The sequence below is a fragment of the Jaculus jaculus genome, chromosome 6, assembly GCF_020740685.1.
Source record: "Jaculus jaculus isolate mJacJac1 chromosome 6, mJacJac1.mat.Y.cur, whole genome shotgun sequence".
Classification (NCBI taxonomy): domain Eukaryota; kingdom Metazoa; phylum Chordata; class Mammalia; order Rodentia; family Dipodidae; genus Jaculus; species Jaculus jaculus.
In genome coordinates, this window is record NC_059107.1 from 113,903,678 (window position 1) to 113,916,273 (window position 12,596).

The window sequence follows — 12,596 nt, forward strand, 5'->3', positions numbered from 1 at the left end:
TTCTCCATTTCCTTTTGTGGAGTTCCGAACTGGATATTGTTCTCTAAATAAGGGCCTGGCTAATGCCAGGTATAGTGGAGGATTATTTCCCATTCTTACGTGTTTTACATCTATAGCATGGAGTCCTTGAAAATGAGTAAAAATAGGGAACTGGGTGTTTTTAAACTTTTATTTATTTATTTGAGAGAGCCAGAGAGAGAGAGAAAGAGAATATGGGCACACCAGGGCCTCCAGCCACTACAAAGTCCAGACATATGCTCCCTGGCTTATGTGGGTCCTGGGGGAATCGAACCAAGTCTTTTGGCTTTGCAGGCAAACACCTTAACTGCAAAGCTATCTCTCCAGCCCTGGGGAGCTATTTTATAGTTGATTGTAATTTGTTCACTCTATAAGTCACTTTCAAATAGAATCCTGACATGTTCTTTTAAACTTAATTTTGTTCCTTCTCATTAGTGTTTATTATATCTAGTCAGTTATTTAAAGTAAGACTTTAACCCCAAATTTGTTATAATCATTACCAATATCAAATCATATTTTAAGCATGCATGTTTGACTTTAGATTAAAATTACAGATTGTCATTTAATCCTCTTTCATAAAAACTTTTATATATTGAAATATTCATCAATAAATCAAGATTGGGTTCTTTTAAAAAAAGATCTATTTATTTGAGAGAAAGAGAGAGAATGGGTGTGCCAGGGCCTCCAGCCACTGCAAGTGAACTCCAGGTGCATATGCTGTCTTGTACATCTGGCTGATGTGGGTATTGAGGAATTGAACCTGAGTCCTTAAACTTCACAGGCAAGTGACTTAACTGCTTAGCCATCTCACTAGCCCTAAGATTTAATTCTTTATTATCCAATTCTTCTTTTTTAAAATTATTATTTTGCATCTTTAAAAACTTTTGGTATACTACAATGATGAGAAAGTTAGATTTTTATATGACTGTAAGAAAATATAGATTTGAAATTACAGTTTTCTGGATTATTTTTATTATGTAGTTGGAATGGTAACAAAACCAGCAAATGAGCAATCCCAGGACTTTTCAATACACAATGAAGATTTTCCAGCATTACCTGGTTCCAGTTATAAAGATCCAACGTCAACTAATGACGACAGTAAATCTGTAAGTAATTGAGAATCCTATATGTGAGTCATGTAGTTCTCTTCCTTTCAGATTTTTCTGACATTAATACTTTCTAAATACTATTATAAATATGTTCATTTTGAATAATGTGTAATAAAGTAACTTCTGAAGATTGTAGAAAAGCTTCATAACTTAGAAGATAGCCTATTTTTTTCCTATTTCATATAGGTTTGCAAATTTCTGTTGAACTTCTCAGAGTTAATTTAGACTTATTGTAGTCCCTGTCAGCTGGATCCCACGAAGTTTGATAATATAGTCTTCTAAGGAGCTGTGTTTTTCTTGAGTAAGTTTTCTCCTTGAAGAATATTTCTGAACATTTTTAATAACTGTGCTGATCCAACCAACCAACTCAGCCTCTTTATGACTTAACAGATGTGTTCATTTCTTCTACAATTCACTGAAAATAGTTTTGGTTTTTTTTTTTTTTTTTGGTTATGTATGTAGGGACCATGTATATTATTGAAAAAAATTGGTAAAGAAGATTGGTGGGTACATAAATTTTAAAAGTTCATACATTCCTAGCTTATCTTGGAAGTTGTTTTGATGAACTTACAGGTAATATGCTAAGTATAGTTTTTCTTTTAAGTGGAAGTATTGCAGATGTAACTTAAAAGTGTAACCCAAAGCATAAAACTGAACAAGGAAGAAAGATGATATTTTTCATGGTTTTTCTGTGCTTTAATATCTGAGATAAATAAGAATAATATTTTTTCTAGATGTCTTATCTTTCAATTCTGAAATGTAGACACCATAGAATTAGTATGTATTCCATAAGACAATTATTGAAACAGAATTTTCATGTACAACTTGAAAAACAGGTAATTACTACCAATTTAAACATAATTATACCAATTTGAATATAATGAAGAATGAATTGCAAGGTATTGATAAATTTGAATTTATATATTTTAACATGTTTTAATTTCACATTCAATTTTTTTATACTAGAATTTGAATACATCTGGCAAGACAACTTCAAGTTCAGATGGACCCAAATTCCCTGGAGACAAAAGTTCAACAACACAAAATAATAATCAGCAAAAAAAGGGGATCCAGGTGTTACCTGATGGTGGGACTCTATAAATATGTCCAAGATTTTATAAGTACATTTTCTCTACTTTTCCTCAAAAATAATGACTATGTTTTTCTTAACCAGGTCGAGTTACTAACATTCCTCAAGGTATGGTGACGGACCAATTTGGAATGATTGGCCTGTTAACATTCATCAGAGCAGCGGAGACAGATCCAGGAATGGTACATCTTGCTTTAGGAAGTGACTTAACAACATTAGGCCTCAATCTGAACTCTCCAGAGTAAGTTTTTTATTTCTTTTTATGGAGACAGGCTCTCACTATATAGCCCAGGCTGGTATTATAGACATATGCTATCACATCCTGCCTGACACATCTAGCTTTTAAATCTCATGTCATCAATTTATGTCATGTGCTGCCCATCTCTATTACCTACATATTTCTCTGTGGCTCATATATGAGTCACTGAGTAGTGTTGTCCTAGAATCTTGTCTTTCTGTTTCACACGTTTATTTGTCCCTTTGACCATATTATTATTAGAACTAAAGTCCTCCATAATTTTAAGGTAATGCTACCCTACTTTCTGACCACCAGTATTTTCTGTTTCTCTTCCCTTTAGTATTCTGACTTCTGTACTCATCTTATTCTATCTGGGGAACCTTTTACCCATTAACAACTTACCTTTTCACTATTTTTCAGCATAGTTTTCATACTTCCCCTGGGATGAACTCACTTTACTCTCACCTATTAAATTTTATAGCCTGCCGTAATTGTTCTTTTATATATACTCTTGACTTCTTCAACCCTCTCCCTTTTCCATACTTGCATCTTAAAATCTGTAACTTTTGTTTCACGTGGCTGATTATTCCTGATCTGTACTCCTGAACTCATCTACAGAAAAGCACAATACAACTTCATTGAGATAAGTGAAAGTGCTTAGAAGTGAACATACATAGTCCTTCCTACAAACCTGTGATTGCCTTTTTTGTTATTGCCATAGTTACCTTATGCTTTCTACTTAAAATGTCTCTTGAAAATGCAAGAGCTTCTTAACTCTTAACACCTCTACCCCTTCCTCATGCTAGGATGAATCTGGTGCTTTGTGCATGCTAGGCAAGAACACTGCCATTAAGCTGTATCCCGCTTGGTTTTTGAGGCAAGGTCCATTGTTCATTTTTCTTCCTTCTGTCTAAATGCTGAGGTTATAGGCATGTGCCACTATTGTTTAAGAATTTATTCACTGTGTTGGGCTGGAGAAATGGCTTAGCGGTTAAGTGCTTGCCTGTGAAGCCTAAGGACCCCGGTTCGAGGCTCGGTTCCCCAGATCCCACGTTAGTCAGATGCACAAGGGGGCGCACGCATCTGGAGTTCGTTTGCAGAGGCTGGAAGCCCTGGCGTGCCCATTCTCTCTCTCTCCCTCTATCTGTCTTTCTCTCTGTGTCTGTCGCTGTCAAATAAATAAGTAAATAATTAAAAAAAAAAGAATGTATTCACTGTGTTAAGTCCTTTCCAGTAGCGTTCAGATAATACTGGTTTTTTTTTTCCCCCTCATCTTATAAAAATATATTCTTGATACAGCCTCCCCTGTGTCCTATTTTTTCCCTTTGTCCTCTGTCATTTTGTTAAATCCATTTCTGTTAGGATTTTGCCTCTATCGCTCCACTAAAACAGTGCTTAGAAAGATCATCAAAGTGACAAAAGTGGTCACTGTTAAGAACCTCTTTCTCTTTGGTACCCATTCTTCACTTGAGTTTGAAGACACCCTTCTTCACCTGATTTCACTGGCTGGCTGTTTTTTCCCACGTTTGCTTTGTTGATGCCTCTTTCTCCTCGAGACGTTTGTGTTTAGTCTTATTTGTATTTCATTCCCTTGATGATCTTGTCCAGTCTCAGACTTTAAACACCAAATAGACTGAGAATGCCAAATAATGTATTTCTATCCCAGAGTTTTCTCTTGAGTTTAAGATTTTTAAGATCTCGTTGCAGTTCATTATCACTTGAATGTTCTTGCCCAAGCCTGTACTTACCTGCAGCCCCCTCAGTCTCACTCAATACTTCTAGAAGCTCAACATCTTTCTTAACTCATTATACTTCATGTCCAGTATATATACAAATAATACAGAATTAAGTCAAAATCTCACTAATGTAAATAGCTACCACTCTTTTTTGTTGTCTGAATAGTGTGATTCATGACCAGCCAGGTAGGTTTTCTCTTTGCCCCCTGCCATGTAGCTTCTTCATTTAGTACTCGAGATAATCTTCTTTAAATATGTTTGTCCTATGCTCAATATCTGATAAAGATTTGTTGGTTCATTGTGATTAAAGGCCTCAAATTTTGCAGCCCTCATAGGTTTTAAATAGCCATTATATCCTACTTAGCCTACCTCAACTGCTTGTTTTCTTTGTCCACTGTGTTAGTTTCACTGATGGCCTTGCTGTACCTCAGATGTGGCTAGTCTAGTCTTCTATCAGATACCTCTTATATATCCTTGAAATCTTTGTTCCAGTTTGACCTTGTCAGTGAATCTCAATAGAGAATGTTACTTAATTATTCAACCAATTTCCCTTCCCAAGACACATATTGTTATCAGCATTATTTCTCTACTTTGCTAATTGCCTGTCCCTCACCAGTCCACCTTCCTTAGACAAAAAGTTTTATGTTGTCAGTGATTATTTATTTTACTTAATATATTTAAAATGCTCAGAAAAGTTCAAACTTATAAAAGGCACAGTAAATATTTGGTGAATATGAAATTTTGCTCCTAATAATTACTGGCTAGGAGAGCATATGGGAGCTTTACATTCCTCAGTACATTGCAGGGCAATGTTTTGAATTTAAACATTCTGAGATGAAGTCAGTTAAAAGAAAACTAATAAATTGGATAATCTGTATGTTCTAATACAGTCACTTATACTGTATTCATGGAATACTGAGGGGGACAGCCCTGTACTATTTTTTTGTTGCTGTACTATTTTTTTTGTTGTTGTTGTTGCTATAAAGTCTTAGTAAACCCAAGAAAAGAACTAGAAGTACAGATACTTTACATTTGAATTCTGTTTTTCCTTGTTTTCCTAAAGTTGAGTTACAAATATGCTTTTCTACTTTATTTTCAATGTGGTTTATTTTTACTCTCTTATTCAGAAATCTCTACCCCAAATTTGCATCACCCTGGGCATCTTCACCTTGTCGACCTCAAGACATAGGTAGGAGAATCTATTTGTGTTCAGAACTTAAAAATAAGATATTTCTAAGAATCAGTTAATAAGGCTTTTTTCATTTTATTATCTAGACTTCCATGTTCCATCTGAATACTTAACGAACATTCACATTAGGGATAAGGTGAGTGTAGCTTATTGTTCTGCTCAGCATGAATTCTGTCATTGTTCCAGGATCACTTTTAGTTCAGACAGCATAATATGTTAGCATGGCCTCAGGGACCATGTATATCAATTCAGTTATGCATAATCATTTTATTTCTACATTTGTTTATATTAGTGTTTTGATGCCTTGAGTTATATCTTTAAAATCAAAAATAGTTGATGGGAATAAGCTAATTTGGTACATTTGATCAATTTCTTTCTGACATTCTCATTTTATGCCCTTAACCAAAAGAAAGATTTTTGCTTTTTTAAAAATATTACATAAATAAATTTTTGTTGTTGTTTGTTTTGGTTTTTTGAGCTGCAATCTCACTCTTGCTCAGGCTGATGTGGATTTCACTATATATAGTCTTAGGGTGGCTCGGCTTAAATAAGTTTTTGTTTTCAAGGTAGGGTCTCACTCTAGCCCAAAGTGACCCGGAGTTCATTATGTAGTCTCAGACTGGACTGGAAATCATAGCTATCCTCTTACCTCTGCCTCATGAGTGCTGGGATTAAAGCCATGCATCACCAAATCTAGCTTAAATTTTTTTTTTTTTTTTGTTTTGTTTTGTTTTTTTGAGGTAGGGTCTCATTCTAGCCCAGGCTGACCTGGAATTCACTAAGGAGTCTCAGGGTGGCCTCGAACTCACAGTGATCCTCCTACTTCTGCCTCCCAAGTGCTGGGATTAAAGGCGTGAGCCACCACGCCCGGCTCAGCTTAAATGTTTTTAATGGAGCAAGACATATATCTATTTAGAAATATTTTATTTTTACTTAGTTGCAAGTAGAAAAAGAGTGAATGAGTGCACTGGGGCTTCCAGCTGCTGCAAACAAACTAGATGCATGCACCATTTTATGCATTTGACTTTATGTGGGTACTGAAAAATTTAACCTGGGTTATTAGACTTTGTAGTCAAGTACCTTAACTGCTGAATCATCTCTTCCTATCCTCACATATACATCTTTTAAAGCTGGCTTATTTTGTGTTATTTTTCTTTTTTACTGTTTTAATCACTATAATTCTGGTTATAGAGTTATCATGAGCAGATCATTGCTTTAATCTCTCACTTCTTGAATCTTACAAAGGAAATAGTAAATAATTTTTGCTTTAGGGAGGAAAAACTTTAGATTTGTTAGGGAAATTTGAATACTGGAATGTAAATTTTAGGTTTGGGGGAACGGTAGTAGTATAAAAAACTTAACCTATAAATGTTAATATATACATATATAACTATTTGTAGATCACTGTTCTGCACTATAGAACTTTTATTACCTAACTATCCCATTGAACCTTTTCTTAGACCAGTTTGACAAACCCTGGAGAATTTGTTGCATTGACAAGAAATTGCCGCTTATATGGGAATAACATAAATGGGAAGAAAAATTGCATTCAGATTAGCAAGTAAACACATTTAGTTTCATTTTTTTACACACACACACACACACACACACACACAGAGAGAGAGAGAGAGAGAGAGAGAGAATATTTGGTATTTTTGTTTTCAAGTGCTTTCAGGGTATATTAAAATATGAGAATTTGACTTGGACTCACCTGCGATTTCTGTTTTTGTTGGCTATTATTTTCTGTCTTGTGGAGAGAAATACAAAGAAGTTCTTTCTCAAAGGTCCTTTGAAACCAAATAAATAGCTATTGACTACCACCTGAGATGTGCTAGAAACATAACTGGGTTGTCATTCACTGTGAATATGGATTTAGTTAACACTTCTTACAAACTTGTATGCCTGGCACCTCACAGGTACTTTCATGTACCCTTATTCAATTAAGGTCTCACTGTAGCCCAGGCTGTCCTGGAATTCACTTGATAACCCCAGGCTGACCTCGATAATCACAGGGATACTCCTACTTCTCAGCCTTCCAAGTGCTGGGATTTAAGCTGTGTGTCACCATGCCTGGCCACTTTAGTTTTTTTGGTAAACCTTCTAAGTCTTTTTTGCCTACATCATAGAAAATAGCTCATAGATTGTAAGTAACTTGGATCTGTTAGCAACTAATAAAGATAGTATTTGAACACAAGTTCTAGATCTCTGAGCATAGTTTTCTGGTTTTATTGCCATGTAGGATATACTTTTAAGTACTCAGAATGAGATGATCTGAATATAGTCATACTGCTTAGAAGTTTTTTACTTAATATTTCCTCCCCAAAGTACCAGTAATTGTTAAATAACCTTAATCATTTAAATGAAGAATTTCTCTTTTTAGAGTTCTGTCTACCTGTTTGTATAATCATGTAGAAACAATTATCTGCTATAAAATGAAGTTTCTGTTTTTTCTGTTTTTCATTTTAATGGTAGCACTTGTGTATTACGAAATTTAAATTTGTTTCTTATTTCAGAAATATTAACTTTTCTTTTCTAGCTGGCTGCAATAAAACTTGGGCGATATGGAGAAGACCTTCTCTTCTATCTCTATTACATGAATGGAGGAGATGTATTACAACTTTTAGCTGCAGTAGAGCTGTATGTTGAAAATACTAACATTTTTATCATAGCTGATTTTGTCTGTTCTTAAAACTTTTTTAATGAAGATGGCTATAGTTTTTGTAGGTGTAAATGCTTCTTCATTGAGAAATTTTAAGTAGTTGAGTGAAGGTGTGGCTCAGTGGTAGTTTGTTTACCTGACATGTATCAGAACCTAGATTAATTTTTTAGCATTTAAGAATAAAAATAAGGAAGGACAGTTTTGGGGAAATGGTGGAATGGATAAAGGGTTTCTTCTTGACCTGGAGTATGTGATTTTGAGCCCCATGTCCCACATATAAAAAGGAAGATGTGGTGGGCTCCTGTAACCCCAGTATGCTCATGCCTATAGTGAAATGGGAGGCAAAGACAGGGAAATTTCCCAGAAGCTTGCTGCATGCTTAACAAATACAGCTGGGCAAAAATCTAGAGCAAGAACCCTGCCTTACTTACACGGGGTGGAAAGGCAGAGGATGGACCTGAAAGTTGTCCTTGTGAAGCCAGCTTTGCATGTACACACACACACACCCAAACAAATACTATTTTAAAAATACAAAACATAAAAGAAATGCAAAGATAGAAATTTAGGTTATTTTTATATTTTGTAAAATTAATTTAGATTGAAAGCACATTATACCTTGGTTTGCAATGTTTATGTAAAAAGAATTAGGATTTCAGAACTTATTTATGATGGAAAACGGGAGTGTTGACTTGTATTTAGTAAATGGAAATTTTTAAATGTAAGAAGTATAAAATAGTACTCGTGTTTCCTTTTATTCCTTGTGGAATCATAAGCATTTAATTAGACACTGAATTTAATTGCTTAGTAAAATACTGATTAGCCAAGAAATTGCATATTTGTTGTGTATTTGTGTTATAATGAATTGTGCCATTTTTTATTTCTCAGTTGAAATAATTTACTTTTTGCTTTTTTCCCCTTGTTTCCTTCTCATTTTTTTAATAAAATGAGGAATAATAACCTGTTCCTTTCAACTTACTTGTATTCCATCACACATTGCCATTTATAATTGGCTTTTGTCTCATCTCGTGTTCACATCTAAAAACTACCTTGTGTTTATGGGAAAGCATTTATTTACAAAAAACATATTATTATGGGACATTTTATCTCTTTTGAATGTCACTTCACCAGTTTATAAGTGTTATACAGCCTCAGCATTAGTTCTAATGATGTCCTTTGGTTATTTAGGAATAGTAGGTTTTTTGAAAATCATTAAACTTTTCAAAATAGATATTCTATTTTTAACATAGTTACATAAAACTAGGTGAATTATAACAGCAAATTCAAACTGAGTTTTTTCTTAATCTCTCACCAAGTAACACAAATAATTGGATTATTGTTTTAGTAAACATTTTAATTTTGAATGGCTGTGCAAAAGAAAGCAAGCTTCTAAACCATATTACATCTTTTTTTAGTGTACCCAAGTTTTATCATATCACTCATACAACATTTTAAGTATTTTGTCCACTTAAAAATTGTCTTCAGCCGGGTGTGGTGGTGCATGCCTTTAATCCCAGCACTCGGGAGGCAGAGGTAGGAGGATTGCCATGAGTTTGAGGCCACCCTGAGACTCCATAGTGAATTCCAGGTGAGCCTGGGCTAGAGTGAGACCCTACCTCGAAAACCAAAAAAAAAAAAAAAAAAAAAAAAAAAATGCCTTCAGTTTAATAAAGGTAAAATAAAAGGTATACTTTTTAGGAAAATTAAGAAATTATTTTTCTAGTTTTGGATAAGGTGATATTTAATAGCAATAAAAGCAATTAATAATCCTCCATGTATGTTATATATAGTTTTTGCTGCAAAATGTTTTGCAACACATTAAAAAATGTTTGTTACTAGGCCATAAGGAAAAATTAACTGTCTTTTTCTTTTAAAAATTGAAGTTTTAACCGTGATTGGAGATATCATAAAGAAGAACGAGTATGGATTACCAGGGCACCAGGCATGGAACCAACAATGAAAACCAATACATATGAGAGGGGAACATATTACTTCTTTGACTGTCTTAACTGGAGGAAAGTAGCTAAGGTATATATTCTTCCATGTACAAATGTACTTTTAAAAAATGTCCTCTTTAGTTATATATACCAGTGTATCTGTTCCAGTAGTATGTTAGATCTCTGCCAAGTCTCTTGTCTCCACCACATTGGCTTTACTTTCAGGAGCATGTCCAAAAACAGTTTACTGGACTAATAGGGAAATAGTTAAACTTGGTAAAAGATAGCATTTGAAAAATTTTATGACTACCAAATTATAAATTAAAAATAATCTCATTCATGTACTTTTATATTGATATTTTGAATTAAATAGCAAATTTTTTTCCTAAAACAGTACATTCAAAGCTTTTTTACAGGAGTGGGTGTTTATTTGCAGGTCATTTAATGGGAAAAATTGCAAGCATTAGTCATTGACTATTCCTATGACAACTAAATGCTGAGGGGAGAAGCTGTAGGGGAAAATCTAATTGTTTTGTTTTATTTTGGTTTTACAACTTTGCCTTACAAATTCACCTTGCCTACTGTCCATGTGTAAAATTTCAATGTCAATGGATATTTTACATACGGGCTTATGTTTACTTAATCTTGCTAGTAATGACTGTAGCTCGGGTTATGTAACTTTAGAACTCAGGTCTTTCTGAGTGCATTTTGCATCAGTGATTCTCAGAATTGTAAAATCTGGGGTTAAATTTCAACAGAATAAAAATATTTTTGACAAATTATCAGTTTTTTTATTCAGCCTTACTAAACTGATAAAAGTTTTACATTCTGAAGAAGACATTGTGAAATGCAATTAGCTACAAATCATAGAAAAACTGACATTCCAAGCAGACTTCGTATATAAGCCTAAACAGAAAAGATGATCCCAACAACTAAAACCCAAAATAAAAACACACAAGAAGTTAAATTAGTTTTCTTTTTGTTTTTAAGTTTCTTAGTGGTAAATGTGATATCTGACCAAATTATTATACTATATTTGAGTTACTTAAACAATACTAATTAATATGAATTTCTTAATTCCAAAGAATGTCCCTGACTTAGCATTTGTGGTAAATAGAAACAGCTTCATTAGTTAAATTTATGAGACATTCTATATTTTGTCTACTCCTTATACAGTGTAGCACAGTAGAAAATTGTAGCTTTTGGATTTAGATTGGAATTTAACTCCTGTTTTGTCCTTGTACAAGTTTTCTTTCCAGCCCTTGTTGGCAAAAAAAATGTAGATAATATTTCCTTTATTAAGAAGATTGAATGATATTACACACACACATTGAGTAAATTTAACATATGTTGGCTATATGATAATATATTAGTAGTTTCTAAGTTTTTTAAATCATCATTAGAGTTTACTGTTCTTCTTCTAAACTTGGAAAAAGCTGGAATTGATAGTTTGAGGCTCTCCAACTTTCACTTGTATCAGAGTCACCTGGGGTACTGAGCCATACTCTTCAGTTTCTGATACAGTTAAGTTTGTGAACAGGACCTGAGAATTTGTACTTCTAACAAGTCTCCCAAGTCATTCTAGAGATGATGCTGGGCCTGGTGCAGGGTGGTGCCATAGGAGAGAGCAAAGTCTTTGTAGAAAGAATATTGTTTTAGTAAGAAGCCAAAATTTCTTATTCAACATGAAGCTTTTTGCTTATTATGCCAAAAAAGAATGGACTTTAGCAATAGATTGCTATACAATTATAGTTAAATTTTAGTAAGATTATGTGTTAATCAATTTACTTGATAGTCAGTTTTTGAGATTTAAGTGCTATCTATAATGTATTTAGAACCATTAATATTGGACCTATTTACTTTTCCACATAAATAAGTCATAGTTCAAGTAAATGTTAAAGAAAGTGTTATTTATGTAAAATGTGATGATGGATATGGTACACATGTTAAATGAGTTTTCTCCTAATTTTTCTATCTCCTATATAGTTTTGTTTGTACTATTAGATGGCAAAAGCTGTCACTATATTGGGGATCAGCCATGTCCCTCTGCCACTTCTCTCATCCCAGGTACAGAAAATAGCTGACATTTCTCCCACAATGCTGCACCATCTTTCTCACCTCTGTGTCCAGGCCCAAGGCAGTCTGATTTCTGGCCCTATGTCCCATCTAGTACCTTTGAGCATGTAGTAGCCACAGGGCACATACACTTTGTAGTAAGGTGATAAGGCCTTGTCTCTAGTCAGAGACCCCTCACCCTAAGTGTACAAAAGTAAAAGTTTTTCTTTGTTGGATCTCCTGTCTCAGCTTCTCCAGCTATGAGTGGCCAGTGTTATTTAATGATATTTTACCTGAAACCCATCTCAGTGCCTCTATCAACTCTGGAAAGAATCTTCATTTTTAAAACATTTAGTTTTTTTAAAAAGCTGTGAGCTGGGCATGGTGGCACATGCCTTTAATCCCAGCACTCGGGAGGCAGAGGTAGGAGGACCACCATAAGTTTGAGGCCATCCTGAGACTCCATAGTGAATTCCAGGTCAGTCTGGGCTAGAGAGAGACCCTACCTCAAAAACCAAAAAAAAAAAAAAAAAAAAAGCTGTGAAATTAAAAAAAAAATTAAATGGCA

The 12,596-nt window shown here is 34.2% G+C and overlaps 1 protein-coding gene across 4 annotated transcripts in view; it reads left to right on the plus strand.

The window, feature by feature from the left end:
- Positions 1-12,596, plus strand: part of Cnot2 (CCR4-NOT transcription complex subunit 2) — a 108,777-nt gene that overhangs the window by 91,067 nt on the left and 5,114 nt on the right. For all 4 annotated transcript variants that reach the window (XM_004650092.3, XM_045152520.1, XM_045152521.1 and 1 more), the window contains 7 exons: positions 1,000-1,124; positions 2,094-2,214; positions 2,302-2,458; positions 5,319-5,380; positions 5,467-5,516; positions 7,917-8,017; positions 9,920-10,064. In XM_004650092.3, coding sequence (XP_004650149.1) covers positions 1,000-1,124; positions 2,094-2,214; positions 2,302-2,458; positions 5,319-5,380; positions 5,467-5,516; positions 7,917-8,017; positions 9,920-10,064 — 761 coding nt within the window. The remainder of the gene's footprint in view (positions 1-999; positions 1,125-2,093; positions 2,215-2,301; positions 2,459-5,318; positions 5,381-5,466; positions 5,517-7,916; positions 8,018-9,919; positions 10,065-12,596) is intronic.